The sequence below is a fragment of the Carassius gibelio genome, chromosome B8 (assembly GCF_023724105.1).
Source record: "Carassius gibelio isolate Cgi1373 ecotype wild population from Czech Republic chromosome B8, carGib1.2-hapl.c, whole genome shotgun sequence".
NCBI lineage: Eukaryota > Metazoa > Chordata > Actinopteri > Cypriniformes > Cyprinidae > Carassius > Carassius gibelio.
The window spans coordinates 10,288,867-10,306,168 of record NC_068403.1 but is presented as its reverse complement, the minus strand read 5'-3'; the positions used below and the strand labels follow the sequence as shown (position 1 = coordinate 10,306,168).

Below are 17,302 nucleotides of genomic sequence, written 5' to 3'. Positions count from 1 at the left end.
TAAAGGCTGCTGAAAAATCTACTTCGCCATTACATATAAATATAAACAGTTATTTCAAATTGCAATAGTATTTCACAATTATACTTATATTTTTATATTCTATGTATTTATATTACTCTATTTTCTGTCAAATAAATGCACCCTAGGTGAACATAAGCTTCATAATGCTTCTTTCAAAAACTTGAAAAATCTTACTGACCCCACACTTTTGAATGGTTGTAATTGTGTATTTTTATTTGAATAGGATATTGTCAACTCAAACTTGCCCTGGAATAATGAAAAACATTTCTCCTGACTCCTCAGCTAGGGTCCCCCAACTGAACCTCAGCCATTTCCACCATTATTGATACCCTCATGATCCTTTCATGAACCTTGTATGATACCCTTCATGAATCACAGGGTCATACACACACAGTGTCATATCATATCATAAACTCTACCAATTAACATTCCAACACGACTTCTGAATTGCAATTTTTCTCTCAAAATACTTTTGAGCTGTTACTGAGATCATAATTCTTAAACCTCCCACAGCTGCTGCCTCTGTGTTCTTTGAGAAAGAGCTTGAGAGTCAAGAAGCAATGGAGGGGGACTCTGTCCTGTTTCGTTGTTTGCTCTCTAGTGATAATGCCCCAGTGACCTGGAGAAAAGATACAAACCAGATCACACAGGGAGGGCGATATACCCTCCACCGTAAAGGTTCAACACAGGAGCTTGAAATCAGGAAACTGAGAATGCAGGATGCTGGCATGTACTCATGTAGTGTCAGGGGCAAGAACACCTCTGCGACCCTCAGAGTGATAGGTAAGTCAAAACAAACCCACATAAGAAGTTAACAAAAAAGTGTAGCTTGACTTCAAACTTAAACACACTCCAAAGACATAACAGAGGTGTTCCTTTATTTGGTTTCTTTACCAGAGCGTGTGAGGATTGTGAAAGGACTGCGTGACTTGACAGTAACTGCAGGTGAGAGCGCACACTTTGTGTGCGAGCTTTCACATGAGAACATCCTTGACGGGGTTTGGTGGCTTGGTTCCAATGAACTTCAGGAGAACGAGATGAACCAGATGAGTGTCTGTGGTCGAGAACATCACTTGGTGCTCACTATGACCACAACCGAAGAGTCAGGTGTTGTGTCCTTTGTGGTGGGAAATGAAAAGACCTCTGCCTGTCTTCGTGTGAACAGCAAGCCTACAGGTGAGTGTAAAAATCCTTACTGCAAATAATGTATTTACTATTAACAAGAAGACAAACTGATATATAAGGTAAAGGTGAAGTGACATACAGCCAGGTATGGTGACCCATACTCAGAACTCGTGCTCTGCATTTAACACATCCATAGTGCACACACACACACACACTGTGAATGCACACCTAGAGCAGTAGGCAGCCATTATGCTACATCACCTGGGAAGCAGTTGGGGGTTCGATGCCTTGCTCAAGCGCACCTCAGTCATGGTATTGAAGATGGGAGAGAGCGCTGTACATTCACTCCCCCCACCTACAATTCCTGCCCGACTGAGACTCAAACTCGCAACCTTTGCATTGCAAGTCCAAATCTCTAACCACTAGGCCGCATCTTTTTCCATAAAATAAACCCCCCATAAGATAAAATAAACTGATATACCAAAATGTAATGTATACTTTTAACTACATACTCAAAAGTGCATTCTCTCTGTAGTTTTGATAGAGGAAAGACTGAAGGACATGACCATTTTTGAGGGAGATTCTGCCACCCTATCCTGTGTGACTTCTGACACCTGCACACCTGTCACCTGGAAGCGAAATAATGTAACCCTGCTCTCTGGGGAAAAGTATGAACCTCTGAAACACGGGAAACGTAACGTTCTTCTGATTCATAAAGTCAGAAAAGAGGATGCTGGGATTTACATGTGCGATACAGGAGACATGCAGAGTAGTGCTACTCTTACAGTCAAAGGTGGGAAAAGCTTGAAAGATTATTTCATTATTTTACTGTAATAATAACAATTATATTCTTAATAATAATCTATTATTTTTTGTAAAATAATAAAAATAATGATTTTATATATTTATTTAAAAGTGATTTAAATGATCAGTTTTAGTTTGTCTTTGATTGAAACATGATTTATTTTTAAATTCATACATGCATACCCTATTTTTAATTTTTTCAATTGATACTCAAAGTACTTCATATTTTAGTTATAAAGTTTTGAAGTATTGTTTTAGAGAAGGAAATTGTTAAATTGTCACATATACCTAAGGGCTCTTTGCTTACTCTCAGAACGTCCTTTGTTTTTCTGCCGGGAGCTCCAAAATCAAGAAGCAGAAGAGGGTGAGACTACTTTCTTGTGCTGTGAATTGTCTCAGCCTGGAGTTGCAGTTGAGTGGAAGAAGGGAGCAATTCTTCTTAGGCCTGGTAACAAATATGAGATAAAACAGGATGGATGTGAGCAGCAGCTACAGATCAATGACCTCACAAGTCAAGACAGCGGGGCCTACAGATGTTGTGCCGATGGCATTGAGACAAGGGCTAGTATTACTGTAAAAGGTAATAACAAAATAATATAAATTTCATTAGATGGTGAGGATTTGATCTGTGCATGAACTGAATGTCAGTGAATGAGTGGAAATATTCAGTAATACTTAATATAAATTGCACTTAGTACTTTATTCATTAAATTTTTTTTTTTATTTTTTTTTTACTGTTTTTCTTCCCTTGCGCCACAGAGCGTCCTTTATTTTTCCATGAAGAGCTCCAAAACCAAGAAGCAGAAGAAGGTGAATCAGCATTCTTGTGCTGTGAGCTCTCTAAACCTGGAGTAGCAGTCCAGTGGAAAAAGGGGGCAATGCTGCTCAAGAATGGACATAAGTATGAGATGACGCAAGACGGCAATGAAGTACAACTTCAGATCCATGATCTCACAAGTCAAGATAGTGGTATCTACAGATGTTGTGCTGGCAACATAGAGACACGAGCTAATATTATAGTTAAAGGTAGGAATGCACATTAATAATACTGTTATGGAATATATTTAGATTCGTATTAGTCAGTATTGCATGTTTTATTGTTCGTGGTCATACCCCTATTTTTACATTCATTGTAGATCACTTAAAACACTAATAGTTATGGAACATTATTAAATGTAATCTTTAGCAAATCAAATTTTCATAATGTACATTATAATGCTGCAATGCATAAATTCATTTGTTGAATTTAAAACTATTCATTTTAGTTTGTAATGTTTTTTTTTTTATGTGAAAAAACTGATCATGTATCAAGTATCAACCATATAATGAAAAACGTGGTAGAGTATTGCGTTAGCAAGCGCAAGGTTGGGGGTTCGAATCCCAGGGAACACATGTAAGGAAATTGTTTGCTTGAATGCAATGTAAGTCGCATTGGATAAAAGAGTCTGCTAAATGCATTAATGTATTCATTTATTTTAAATGTTTCTAATAGAGTGTTTATATAATCATAATATAGGTTTTTAATTAAGGCATGGATATTGGTGACACCATCTGTCATTGGTGTTTAAGGACATTTAGCAAAAGACTAAAAGAAACCATTTCCTGCAAATCTAATTAGCACTAATTTGCTTTCCCTTTTCAGAGCAACCTCTTTTCTTCTGTGAGGAACTCCATAACCAGGAAGCAGAGGAGGGCGAGACAGCCTTTCTTTGCTGTGAGCTCTCTAAACCTGGAGTTGAAGTGCAGTGGAAGAAGGGGGCAATACGATTGAGACCGGGAGACAAATATGAGATGAAACAAGATGGCTGCAAAGTACAGCTACAGATCCATGGCCTGACACGTCAGGATAGTGGCACATACAAGTGCTGCTCTGGAAGCCTGGTAACCACAGCATCCATTGTAGTCAAAGGTGAGAACCGTGAAATAAGGGCCATACCATACCATGATGTTGTGAAAAAGTATTTGCCGCCTTCTGATTTATTGATATTAATATACAATATTACAGTACATATTTAAAAATGAAAACAAAATTAAATAACATAAACAAATTTGCTTATTTATTCAAGTCTTTTGAATTCCTAAAGACTGAATAATTGAAAGATTACAATTTCATTTTCAGAACATCCTTTGTACTTCATCAAGATGCTTGAGTGTCAAGAAGCAGAAGAGGGCGAAACTGCTTTCCTTTGCTGTGAGCTTTCCAAACCTGGGGCTGCGGTACAGTGGAAGAAGGGATCTGTGCTGCTAAAGCCTGGAAGGAAGTATGAAATAAAGCAGAATGGAAGTGAACTGCAGCTTCAGATCCATGAGCTCACAAGCCAAGACAGTTGTGTCTACACATGCTGTGTTGGTAGTCTAGTGACTTCAGCATCTCTGGAAGTGAAAGGTATGTTATATTCAAATTAGAGCTTCCAAGATCAGTTGTTAGAGTACACATCAATTAACATACTTATTTGCTGCATCCAGAACAACCTCTGTTTTTCTGTGAGGAGCTCCAAAAGCAAGAAGTAGAAGAGGGTGAGACTGCCATACTGAGCTGTGAGCTCTCTAAACCTGGAGTGGAAGTGCAGTGGAGGAAGGGAACTGTTTTGCTTCGACCAGGAAACAAATATGAGATGAAGCAAGATGGCTGTAAATTGCAGCTTCTGATATATGAGCTCAACAGTCAGGACAGTGGTGTCTACAAATGTTGTGCTGGTAGCTTGGTGACCACAGCATCTATCGATGTGAAAGGTATAAAAATTACACAAAATTGTTAAATCGACTAACACTTGAACAAAATACAGAAAAGTAAAAATGCAACGATTTATGCACTGGATAGGAAAACCTATGGAGCGATCCAGCAAAAAGATTAGCTTTATTTTAGGTAGTAGAAATTGTTACAATTTATTTGGTGTTCTCTAGAATCACCAGTTGTCTTCCAAGAGGAGCTCCAAAGCCTTGAAGCAGAGGAAGGTGGGACGGCCACCCTGACCTGTGAGCTGTCTAAACCTGGAGTTGCTGTGCAGTGGAAGAAGGCAACAGTGTTGCTAAAGCCGGGCAACAAGTATGAGATGAAACAAGATGGCTGTCTACAACAGCTTCAAATATATGACCTGAAACATGAAGATAGTGGCTTGTACAAATGTTGTGCTGGCAGTCTGGTGACAACTGCTTCACTTGTGGTAAAGGGTAAGGGACATAAAAATATTCTGACTTAAAAATCATTCAATCATTCAGCTTTTTTATCTTTCCAGTTGTCTTTCAGTAAAGCTGGAATGTATAATTTTTGTTTGCTTTCTACAGAACATCGCTTGTTCTTTTCCAAGGAGCTCCAAAACCAAGAAGCAGAGGAGGGTAGGACAGCAATATTGTGCTGTGAGCTCTCTAAACCTGGAGTTTCTGTGCAGTGGAAAAAGGGAACAGTGCTTTTGAAGTCTAGTAACAAATATAAAATTAAAGAAGATGGCTGTCAACTACAGCTTCAGATACATGAGCTAACAGCTCAGGACAGTGGGGCCTACAAATGCTGTGCTGGTAGCCTTGTCACAACTGGATCTCTTGTGATAACAGGTACTTCAAATGCCAGTTTTCTACATTTTGTCCTTTGACATAAGAATTGATTAATTTCATCAAGAAACAAATGACACATGAACAGATTAAAGACGTATATGCTTTCGTTTTCCCTCTACAGAAAAGCCATTGTACTTTTCTGAGGAGCTCCAGAACCAAAAAGCAGAGGAGGGTAAAACAGTCACATTGCACTGTGAACTTTCTAAACCTGGAGTTTCAGTGCAATGGAAGAAGGGAACATTTTTGTTGAAGGCTAGTAAAAAATATGACATAAAACAGGATGGCCGTGAACTACAGCTTCAGATCAACGAGCTAACAGCTCAAGACAGTGGGACCTACAAATGTTGTGTTGGGAACCTGGTCACAACTGCTTCTCTTGTGGTAAAAGGTGAGTGAATTATTCAAATAAATTCTTTCCATTCTTTGATGTTTGACTTAATCAATTAATTAATGAATTAATATGTGCTGTTTTCTAATGAGCATGCAAGACAGAGATATTTTTGTTTTCCCCTTCCAGAACAGCCATTGTTCTTCTCTGAGGAGCTCCAAAACCAAGAAGCAGAGGAGGGTAACACAATTACATTGCACTGTGAGCTCTCTAAACCAGGAGTTTCAGTGCAGTGGAAAAAGGGAACAGTGCTTTTAAAGCCTAGTAAAAAATATGACATAAAACAGGATGGCCGTGAACTACAGCTTCAGATCCATGAGCCAACAACTCAGGACAGTGGGGTGTACAAATGTTGTGTTGGGAGCCTTGTAACAACTGCTTCTCTTGTGGTAAAAGGTGAGTGAAGTTATTCGAATGTGATAGCTGTAAGTATGGTGTTCGGTATAACCATTTTTTGGACTGTTTATGTCAGTGGTTCCCAATCACATTCTTGGAGGCTCCCCAATACTGCACATTTTGCATGTCTCCTTTATCAAGCACACCTGATTCAGATCATCAGCTCATTAGCTGGGACTCCAAGACCAGAAATGGGTATGTCAGATAAAGGAGACATGAAAAATGTGCAGTGTTGGGGGGCTTCTAGGAACATGGTTGGAAACCACTGGTTTATATGACGAGTTTTTTCTGTTGAGCATGTAAAGATGTAAATATTTTTGATTTTCCCTCACCAGAACATAGCTTGTTCTTCTCTGAGGAGCTCCAATACCAAGAAGCAGAGGAGGGTAAGACAGCCATATTGTGCTGTGAGCTCTCTAAATCTGGAATTTCAGTGCAGTGGAAGAAGGGAACAGTGCTTTTGAAACCTAGTAAAAAATATGAGATAAAACAGAATGGCCGTCAGCTACAGCTTCAGATCCATGATCTAACAGTCCAGGACAGTGGGGACTATAAATGTTGTGTTGGAAACCTGGTGACAACAGCTTCTTTTGTTGTAAAGGGTAAGTGAATTATGCAAATACCATTTTTCACAATTTGACTTGAAATAAGAATTCATTTATTTATCTGTTCATGTGTTTATTTGTTTTTGTTGAACATGTGACAACGTACAGTATGTTTTTGTTTTCCCTCTCAAGAAAAGCCATTGTTCTTCTCTAATGAGCTCCAAAACCAAGAAGCAGAGGAGGGTAAGACAGCCATATTGTGCTGTGAGCTCTCTAAATCTGGAGTTTCGGTGCATTGGAAGAAGGGAACAGTGCTTTTGAAACCTAGTAAAAAATATGAGATAAAACAGGATGGCCGTCAACTACAGCTTTGTATCCATGAGCTAACAACTCAGGACAGTGGGGCCTACAAATGTTGTGTTGGAAGCCTTCTGACTACTTGCTCTGTTACGGTGAAAGGTATAAAAACATGTTTAAGTGAAAAACTCTTTCCATTTAGAGCACTCTTACAATCACTCTTACAAACATTTATTAAGAGCAAGTGATTTGTGAATTTAGCCACAAATAGTAGAAACATAAAATTTGTTTGTATTGCCCCATGTCTAGAGCAACCAATATTCTTCTGCAAGAACCTCCAAAGCCTTGAAGCAGAGGAAGGTGAGACAGTCACTCTGATCTGTGAGATCTCAAAACCTGGAGTTGCTGTGCAGTGGAAGAAGGGAACAGTGTTGCTAAAAGCAGGAAACAAGTATGAAATGACACAAAATGGCTGTGTGCTACAACTCCAGATACGTGACCTGAAAAGTGATGATAGTGGATCTTATAAATGTTGTACTGGTAGTGTGGTGACAACTGCTTCACTTGTGGTAAATGGTGAGTGATTTGATTTAAATGCAATTTTCCACTTTTTTTATAGTTTAAACAGATGAATGAATTCATTAGTATATTAATTTGTCCACATTTTCTGTTCATATTTTTGTTTTCCCCCACTAGAACATCCTTTGTTCTTCTCTAAGGAGCTCCAAAACCAAGAAGCAGAGGAGGGTAAGACAGTCACATTGTACTGTGAACTCTCTAAACCAGGAGTTTCTGTTCAGTGGAAGAGGGGAGCAGTAATACTTAAACCTTGTAAAAAATATGAGATTAAACAGGATGGCTACCAACTCCAACTTCAAATCCATGAAGTAACAGCTCAGGACAGTGGGGTCTACAAATGCTGTGCTGGAAGCCTGGCAACTAATGGTTCAATTAAAGTGACAGGTACACATATTATTTTAGTGAAACATGTATTTACAGTTTCCAACTTTTTGTCCATGTAGAATTTTTTTCATGCATGGAAGAAACCACACTTTTATTTATTTATTTTTTTTGCATGGACAGAGCAACCTTTATTCTTCTGCAAGAATCTTCAAAACCTTGAATCTGAAGAAGGTGAAACTGCATTCTTGACATGTGAGCTCTCAAAACCTGGAGTTGCAGTGCAGTGGAAAAAGGGATCTGTGTTGCTTAAACCAGGAAACAAGTATGAGATGAAACAGAATGGCTCTGAATTACACCTTCAAATCCATGATTTAAAATGTCAGGACAGTGGTGTCTACAAATGCTGTGCTGCAAAGATGGAGACAAAAGCTTCTGTTGTTGTAAAAGGTACATTTATGTGCATTTCCATTTTTTCCAAATTTCATTTTTTGCTTAAAACTTTACTTCAAATTCAAAACAAGTATAACTGCATTTTCTATATTTTTACACCAGAATCTCCACCTAAAATTAAAGACATCCCTCAAGCCCCACCAAGAATAAAAGGAAAAAACATTATGGAAGAAACACACAGTGGTCTAGATCATAAGAAACAAGCTGCAGTCATTGAGGAATCGGATATCTCTATCTTCGATCCATCAGAGGTTCACTTCCAGGATCTCTGTGAGAAACCGACAGATGACCAGGAAGTCAAGCCAAAATCATTGGTGCGACAAAAGGGAGAAGATGTGAGTTCCAGTATGGTTATCAGTGAGTCTACTTGCACCATGGGAGAACCTGAAATTTCTTCTCTTGCAATCAATGTACACAAAGAACAAAGAAAAAAGGAGTTGGACACAAATTCAAAATGGGTTACTAAGATTTCTGTGGACCAGCACAATGAAGAGATCTCAGGGCAAGTTCAAAAGAAAACTCCAAGCATAGATCCAAGTGAACAGAGCAAGGAACCACCCAGAGAGGTTCCCCTGCCTCCACCGCGGTCAAAGGGTAAGGCCACACATCCAGATGATTCATTCCAAGACCAGCACAGTGTTAAAGAGCCAACTCTTGATAAGAGAGGCAAGAAACAAGATGTTGTCGTTGAGGCTACTGTGGAGACCACAAAGGCATCAAAGCATGTTGACCTAACAGTGTCACTCCCTAAAGAGAATGCCTCCCAGCTACATGTTGAAACCAAAAGGCAACCCTATGTTTTGGAAGCAAAGATCCAAGATATGGACATAAAACAATGTGTGGATACCACTTTGAAGATATCAGAACATGGTTTAAATACCCCATTCTTCGAAGAGATAACAGCGAAACACATTGAATCGTCTCATTTAGAACAACCATGTCATTTAGAAGGAAATAATCAGTATATCAAACAGAAATCAACTGTAAACAAGGAACCAAAGCAAGAGCAAATTGTGAGCAAGGAAACAGAGTTGGAAGAATTTGCCCCGCAAACAAATACAAATAAGGAACCAAAACAGAAATCATTGGATAAGAATGTAGCACATGAAAATCAAAATGTCCAGTCTGAAGAGAGATCAGAAATTAAAAAGGTTAAATCCATTGATGAACATCATGGACAAATAACAAAAAATATTACAGAACAACCAAGTATTGCAATTACAAGCCAGAAACCCAAAAAGCCAATCCTTTGTGCACAAAGAGACTCTTCAATGCCTGTAAGAGATGTCCAGAAGGAATTACAGGCAGGTGAACTGAATTTACCACACATTGATAGTGGAGAACTGAAACATGTCCAGCAGGTTGTGGATGAACATCATGGAAAAGTGCCAAAGCATGTTACAGAAAAACCAAAACAAATTGCCATTACAAGCCAGAAATTCAAAGAAGAAATAATAACTGCAGTTAAAACTACAGCAATTAAAGATGTGCAGAAATATTCAGAGGAAGGTGAACTGAATTTACCACACACTGATAGTGAAGATGTGAAAAATGTGAAGCAAGCTCTGGATGAAGATAAGGTTAAAGTACGAAAGCCTGTTACAGGAAAAGCAACAAATATTGCAATTGCAAGCAAGTTCAAAGAAGAAACAATTCCTGCAGAGAAAGCTACAACAATGTCCATTAAGGATGTGCAAAGGGTTTCACAGGAAGTGGAACCAAACGTACAACACATTGATATCGGAGATGAGAAAAATGTGAAGCAGGTCATAGATGAACATAACGTAAAATTACCAAAGCATGTTAAGGAAAAGGCTCCAAGCATTACAAGACCGCAAATAATTCCTCCAAAGAAAGCTGTAACAATATCTTTTAGGGAAGTGCAGAAGGCATCACAGGAAGTTGAGCCAAACTTGCCACACATGGATGATAAAGATCAGAAAAATTTGAAGGAGGTTGTCATTGAAGGACAGAAGGAAGATGTTTCCAGAGGATTGAGCTCTCAACCTGAGGAGATGATGCCAGAGCAGATCACAAGTGTGGATACTGACAAACAGAAGAGTTTAAAAGCAGAACAAGGTGGTCCTGGTATAGATATAGATTCTGAAGATGAGCCAGAGATGCTTGAGGCTGCGATTAAAATACAAGCTGCTTTCAAAGGCTACAAAACAAGAAAGGACATGCGGCCCATCTTTAAAGAAGTGTTCAAGAACCAGAATATTAATCTTGGTGGCACTGCATTCCTGGAGTGTGTTGTAGAAGGTAAAATAAGCAATGTGCGTTGGCTTAAAGATGGAGTAACTCTCAAGCCTGGGGAAAGGCACAAAATCACCCATAATGCCTATGGAAGGTGTCTTCTAGAAATTTCCAGCTTTACAAACAAAGATGCTGGAATCTACACATGCGAAGTTGCAAACAAGTTTGGAGCAGTTAGTTACAATGGGAATGTGATGGTGGGTAAACCACAGAAGCCATCACAAACAATTCAGACTGCACAAACACCAAGTACAGAAATGGTCACTGAGAAAGAGGTTTTGCCAACAATTAACATGGAAGAGGAGTCATTGAGACTCGTCTATGACCTACCAGCAGATGACACCTACAGCAAGATCCAGGAGAAAAGGAGAAGTCTAATTTCAGTCAGCTCTAGTGAGTTGTCTAAATATTCTGTTTGTTTCAAAGTGTTCATTTTACTTTTATTCTATATAATAGAAGCAAGATTAGGTCTGCACTGATATAAACTTCCGGCTGATGCCACTGAAGACAAAAATTATTCCATGTATTATGTCATGTTCTATGACTGATTAATGGCAGCTAATCGAAAAATGTAAAAAAAAAAAAATCTGGAAAATGTGATTAGTATTAGAATTTTGGATACCAGTAGCAGATGAACATTTTAGTTTTTTTGTAATTCTGCATCCTCTTTAGTATCCTGTTACTCAGATTATGACACAGCCCCAGATGTTGAGACAGACTACCAATCAAGGTAAGTTTTACTTCGTAAAGACCTCTCAAGGGCTATTAATTATAAAGAATAATGGCAGCGTAAGAGCATGTTTCAAATGTTACTTTGCAATGTTTTTTTTTAATGAATATTTTCCCAAACAGAGGTAAAGAGGCAAAGACGGCAAAAACTGAGGCTTCTACTACTCAGACTTCTAAAGAAGAAAACATAATTACTGTACAATCCCCAAAGAATACAGACCAGCTAAAAGTGAAAGGTCAGTTCTATTGGTAATACAAGTTATGTTTTAAAGCTCATTAAATAATTAAAGATAAATAAATAATATGCACATAATAGCAGTTTGAGAAGCTTGGAGATGCCTATAACTTGAGGACTTCTGTATTGTTGGGTTTATATTTGTCATAGGTGGCAATTCACAGAGCCAGACACCCTCACCCAAACGCATTCATTCCTACAAGTCCTCTGCAAATGCTGAGTCGTTCTCTGAGTCAGATGGAGATGATGATAGAGGAGAGGTAGCAGCGTTTTATAATAATTTTACAATAATAATAATAAAATTCAATTATTGGAACGTATTGTGCATATTGTAGCTCAGAGTTAGAAACAAGTGAAAAGTAAAACATAAAAAGCACTGATATGGAGTATATGTGTTTGTCACCTTTTAGACCTTTGATATTTATGTAGCCAAAAGTGATTGTCAGCCTCTGGGAGGAAACCAAGAGGCTTTTGTACTAAAGGAAGGTCAGTTTGTGGAAGTCCTGGACTCAGCCCATCCTGTGAGGTGGCTTGTCCGTACAAAGCCAACCAAGCTCACACCATCCCGTCAAGGCTGGATATCCCCGGCGTATCTAGAAAAGAAGACAAGGGTGAATTGATGGATGTGTGTGTGTATATATAAATGGAATAAAATGTTGTTACATTATTTTAATAATATTTCTTTTTTTTCTCTAAGGAAATATTTTCCTTGGCCCATGAAGCAGAGACTAAAGAATCCCCTGAGAAAGGCAAAACAGTTTTTACAAAGGATGAGCACAGTTTGATCCAAAGGTAAATCAGACTCAAGTCTACCAAAAGTTCAAAGTCTGACTGATCATTTTTTAGTTTAAGTTTTCATTTATATTGATGTATTTGTATTTTTTGTATTTTAGCTTTAATACTATTTTATTATTTTACTGAAATGTAAAAAAAAAAAAAAAAAGTTATTTTATTATTAGGTTTTGTGAAACCCTAAATTGACTAATTGATGTTTTTTTTGTTTTTTTTTTCCAGTCGCTTGATCAAGGGACTACTTGATGGTGAGAATAATTTTGTGCGCGAGCTGAACTTCTTTGTGGAGCACCATTTGCAATACTTAGAGACAAGCACTCAAGTTCCTCTCACCATCCTAAGTCAAAAAGAGTACATATTCCGCAATATCAGAGATATTGCAAGTTTCCATGAATGGTAAATACATCTATTTTGTTCTATAATATAATATAATACACATTGTGGTTTAACTTCTTTGTCCCTCTGTCCCTCCATCCTCCATCACAGCTGTATTCTCCCTAAGCTGGAGATGTGTTTCTCAGATGATGATGTAGCCCAGTGTTTTGTCAGTTATGCACTGGACTTTGAGATGTATCTCCAGTTCATTACAGGCCTGCCCCAAGCCGAGGCTTGCATCTCAGAAAAAAACACACAGCATTTCTTCAAGGCAAGAGCACATACTGTTTTAAGTTTGGCAGTATGATTTGAAGTATCTTCAAATAAATTACAATTATTTTTCTACTGTGTTCCAGCAATATGCAAACACCGAGTTGGCACATTTGGATACGCAGGTCTTCAGTGTTAGCACATATTTGCAGAGACCCATGGAGAGAATTCAAACGTACAAAAATGTACTTAAGGTGTGGTAGCTTAATCATTTTCTTTACACACACACATAAACACACACACATATGTATATGTATATTTGGGGTCAGCCAGTGTTTAAATATATTCACACACAGACAGCAAAAAACAAAACAATATTTAAAAAATGTTAATTATTGCTTTCAATACATCTTGTTTAGCAGCTTCCATGTTTGTCTTTTTAGGAGCTGATCAGAAACAAAGCAAAAAGCGGACAGAACTGTTGCCTGCTGGAAGACGCATTTGCCATTGTTTCCAGCTTGCCTTGGCGTGCAGAGAACTTGCATCATCTGTCCATGATTGAGAATTACCCTGCACCTCTCAAGGGGCTTGGAGAACCCATTAGACAGGTACTGTATCATTATACCCTGAACATCTGTGTTTGCAGGTTGACAGGTTGACAAGTGTGAGTAAGGATTTGAAGGTATCATTCTGCTAATGATAGTGTCAATGTGTCTCCAGGGATATTTTACAGTATGGGAGGAAATTCCTGAGGTCAAAATCTCTCAAAGAGGACATCACCGCCACGTATTTCTCTTCAAAGATTGTATTGTCTTCTGCAAGCCGAAGAGAGAACTTGGCACATACACTGAGGCCTACATATTCAAGAATAAGATGAAGGTATAATCAGATATGCATTTATTAATATAGCATTTTTTTGTAATACAGAACTTTTACAGTCTATTCTACATGCTGTCCTACTGAAAACGTACTGTAGCTAAATGTCATTGATGAAATTAAACCAAAATGCAGTTCAATGAAAAGGTTCACCTTACATTTGAAAAGATATGTGTATAGTACACTGCGCATGTAATATCATGTACAGTATATCATGGCAGCACTAATCACTGCAGTCCATTTCACATCCATTCCAAAAGCATTTGCTTTCTTCACAGCTGAGTGATATTGATGTAAAGGATACAGTGGAAGGAGATGACAGGTCATTTGGTCTTTGGCACGAGCACCGGGGAATGGTGAGAAAAATCATTCTGCAAGCTCGATCCATCCTCCTCCGCCTCTCCTGGCTCAAAGATCTGAGAGACCTGCAGCAGCGCAGCAAACAGCCTACTTGGAGTAAGTTAGGACACAGTAGAACAAACTTAAGAATAAATCTGTTTCGACTGCTTGAAATGATTGCATTTTTGCAACACATCTATGTTTTATATTTACAGCTGCCCCATGCTTTGAGCAGCATCTTAGTGACTATCCAGCAAAGCTTGGACAAACTGTAAAACTGGTCTGCAAAGTCACTGGTACACCAAAACCAGTAATAAAGTGGTATAAAGGTGAATCATAATATCTCTGTCTGTGCATAAATATAGAAAGTTAACATTTACATAGTGTATAAATGGGTTCTGCTGATGTGCTGTTTGCAGATGGTCATGCTGTGAAAGAAGACGAGCATCACATTACATCAGAAGGACAGTTAGGTGCTTGTTATCTTGTACTGACTGGTGTCATAGAGGCGGACTCAGGTCAATACATGTGTTATGCAACCAATCATGCAGGGAACGCAAGCACTCTGGCTAATATCATGATTGATGGTAAGTTTTTGAGAAATGTTTATTATGGCCATCTGTTATAATGTTTGTATTTATTTACATCTACAGTACTGTTCAAGATTTTTTTTTTACATCATTTTATTCAGGAAGGATGCATTACATACGTTGATCAAAAACAAGTATTTTTTTTATCATTTAATCCTTAAAATATTAGGCAGCACATATTTGCAAAGCTGATCATAAGAAAAATTACTTGTGTACGGAAAAAGTATTTTAAAACGATAGCTATAGGATCATGTGACTGAAGACGAGCTTAAAGGCTGCTGAAAATTATGCTTTGTCAAATTATATTTTAAAATCTATTAAAATAGAAAACAGTTATTTGAAATTGTAATAATATTGAACAATATTACTGATTCCCTGTATTTTTGATCCTTCAACCTTGGTGAGTGTAAGAAACTTTTCAAAAAATATAAAAATATATTCCTGATCCCAAACTTTTGAATGCTAGTGTAAGTAGTTTTAAAGATGACACGGAATTGGTTAGCAAAAATTGAGAAAAAGGTTTTTGTTTCCCGCAGTACCTCCAAGTTTTACAACCAGACTACAGAACTCAGTGCTTGTAAAGGGACAAGATGCGCAGTTCAGGTGCTCCACACAATCTGCTCCTTTACCATCAATAAGGTACAACTGGTTCCATTCATTCATATTAATGTAATGGCATTTATATTTGATAAAAAATCTCAGACAATCTATATGCACAGGTGGTTTAAGGATGGCATTCAGCTTGAGGATAACAGGAAACACCAGATTCAATCTGATGTTCAAACAGGAATTCTCACTCTCACTATAAAGAAAGCTGAAGAGGCAGATCTAGGTCAATACCAGTGTGAGGTACCAGAGTCTTCTGCTACTTTTTGATGACTTTATATCATATATGGATCCCATTATATAATTATTCTCTGTGTTTATGATACAGCTACAGAATGAAGTGGGCAGTGCCAAGTGTAAAGCTGAACTCTGCCCTCCAGCACCATTACCTGTGTCAGTCAGGACCCAAAAGCAATCACAAACTACCCCAACTTCAGGTAGGATGAAGAGGAATGTGAACAGCAATTGCCGTTTAAGGCAGAAAAGGTGTATATTTGGCCACTAAGTCTCACCATGTGTTGGTGGGCACCAGTAGGCTTTGAAGGAGCACATACCAAAGTCATCTCCAACTCCGACTTCCCACCCATTCCTCATGTTCTGTCACTGGAACACCAGATCTTCTGAATATCCATTCCACTCCTCTAACAACTAGCTCTGTAGTCTGGAGACCATTTTCAAATTAAAATCATATGTATTAATAAAATGTACTTTTATGTTGTGCTGAATTTCACCAACAGTTTCCCATTTTCAAGAGCTTCTTGGTCTGGAAGAAACCTTTGATGGGATCGCTCAAACTATCAAAAACTTCATCGGCCATCTTCATTGAGGCATCTGCATTGCATTATGTCATTGGAAACATTTACTTACATTATAATATTACATATTTTATATGTACATATACCTTTCAAAATTTTGGGGTCGGTATAATTTCTTCATGTTTTTTAAAAATGTTTTGCTATACTTATGAGGGCTATATTTATTTAAAATAAAAAATAGAGTAAAACAGTTTTTTATTTTAATACATTTTAAAATTCCTTTTTTTGATGTGATGGCGAAGCTACATTTTCAGCAGCCTTTACTCCAGTCTTCAGTGTCATATGATCCTTCAGAAATGATTCTAATACACTGATTTTTTCAGGATATTTTGATGAATATTAAATTCTAAAATTGAGAAGAATTAAATTGGTTCGAGGCATTTATTTGAAGTGTATATATATATTTTTCTGTTATTTTTTGTTTTTGTCCCTGCTAAATTAAAGTATTAATTAAAAACACAAAAACAAATCTTACTGACCCCAATTTTTGGAACTGTAGTGTAAGGTTTCATTTAATTTGTCTTTAATTAATTTGGGTATTAAATAAAACTGCATGCTACTTCATATATCATACGTACAGTATACAGTATCATATCATGCATTTTCTTTAATATACCTTTGTTGGTTGTATGTTTTCATTTATACATTAAGTGGTTCAAAGGCAGCTTTTGGACACTTGTCAATCATGTGCATTTTCACATCCAGTTTAACACACTTTCCATCCCATTTCCTTTATAGTCACAGAGCAGGAGACTTAAGATCTGATCAAAATCATCATGTAAGTGTCTTCACACAGATGCCTCAGCATTTTGCATGCATGCTACTTTCCCTTTTTTTTCTATCTTTCTGTCTCTTTTCTTCTTCTTGTTTGTTCCACATATCTGTTTATATACATGTTCTCATGGTTTCTCAGTGCATGCTCCGCTAACATGCCACGTCCATCTTCAAAGCTGGTTATGTGCTTAGACTCGAGCCTTGCTGCAGATAGGGCCAAGTGG

At 37.7% G+C, this 17,302-nt stretch overlaps 1 protein-coding gene across 1 annotated transcript in view; it reads left to right on the top strand.

The window, feature by feature from the left end:
• The window catches only part of obscna (obscurin, cytoskeletal calmodulin and titin-interacting RhoGEF a), a 43,562-nt gene that overhangs the window by 14,687 nt on the left and 11,573 nt on the right, over positions 1-17,302 (top strand). Inside the window, exons 28-61 of the mRNA XM_052564021.1 lie at positions 535-804; positions 919-1,197; positions 1,682-1,939; positions 2,264-2,530; positions 2,710-2,976; positions 3,593-3,859; positions 4,070-4,336; positions 4,417-4,683; positions 4,855-5,121; positions 5,236-5,502; positions 5,624-5,890; positions 6,020-6,286; positions 6,622-6,888; positions 7,024-7,290; positions 7,438-7,704; positions 7,825-8,091; positions 8,212-8,478; positions 8,584-11,130; positions 11,410-11,467; positions 11,590-11,702; positions 11,852-11,961; positions 12,112-12,312; positions 12,399-12,493; positions 12,716-12,889; positions 12,980-13,139; positions 13,225-13,332; positions 13,522-13,686; positions 13,799-13,957; positions 14,233-14,410; positions 14,509-14,622; positions 14,713-14,880; positions 15,420-15,522; positions 15,603-15,732; positions 15,818-15,926. Coding sequence (XP_052419981.1) covers positions 535-804; positions 919-1,197; positions 1,682-1,939; positions 2,264-2,530; positions 2,710-2,976; positions 3,593-3,859; positions 4,070-4,336; positions 4,417-4,683; positions 4,855-5,121; positions 5,236-5,502; positions 5,624-5,890; positions 6,020-6,286; positions 6,622-6,888; positions 7,024-7,290; positions 7,438-7,704; positions 7,825-8,091; positions 8,212-8,478; positions 8,584-11,130; positions 11,410-11,467; positions 11,590-11,702; positions 11,852-11,961; positions 12,112-12,312; positions 12,399-12,493; positions 12,716-12,889; positions 12,980-13,139; positions 13,225-13,332; positions 13,522-13,686; positions 13,799-13,957; positions 14,233-14,410; positions 14,509-14,622; positions 14,713-14,880; positions 15,420-15,522; positions 15,603-15,732; positions 15,818-15,926 — 9,237 coding nt within the window. The remainder of the gene's footprint in view (positions 1-534; positions 805-918; positions 1,198-1,681; positions 1,940-2,263; positions 2,531-2,709; positions 2,977-3,592; positions 3,860-4,069; positions 4,337-4,416; positions 4,684-4,854; positions 5,122-5,235; positions 5,503-5,623; positions 5,891-6,019; positions 6,287-6,621; positions 6,889-7,023; positions 7,291-7,437; positions 7,705-7,824; positions 8,092-8,211; positions 8,479-8,583; positions 11,131-11,409; positions 11,468-11,589; positions 11,703-11,851; positions 11,962-12,111; positions 12,313-12,398; positions 12,494-12,715; positions 12,890-12,979; positions 13,140-13,224; positions 13,333-13,521; positions 13,687-13,798; positions 13,958-14,232; positions 14,411-14,508; positions 14,623-14,712; positions 14,881-15,419; positions 15,523-15,602; positions 15,733-15,817; positions 15,927-17,302) is intronic.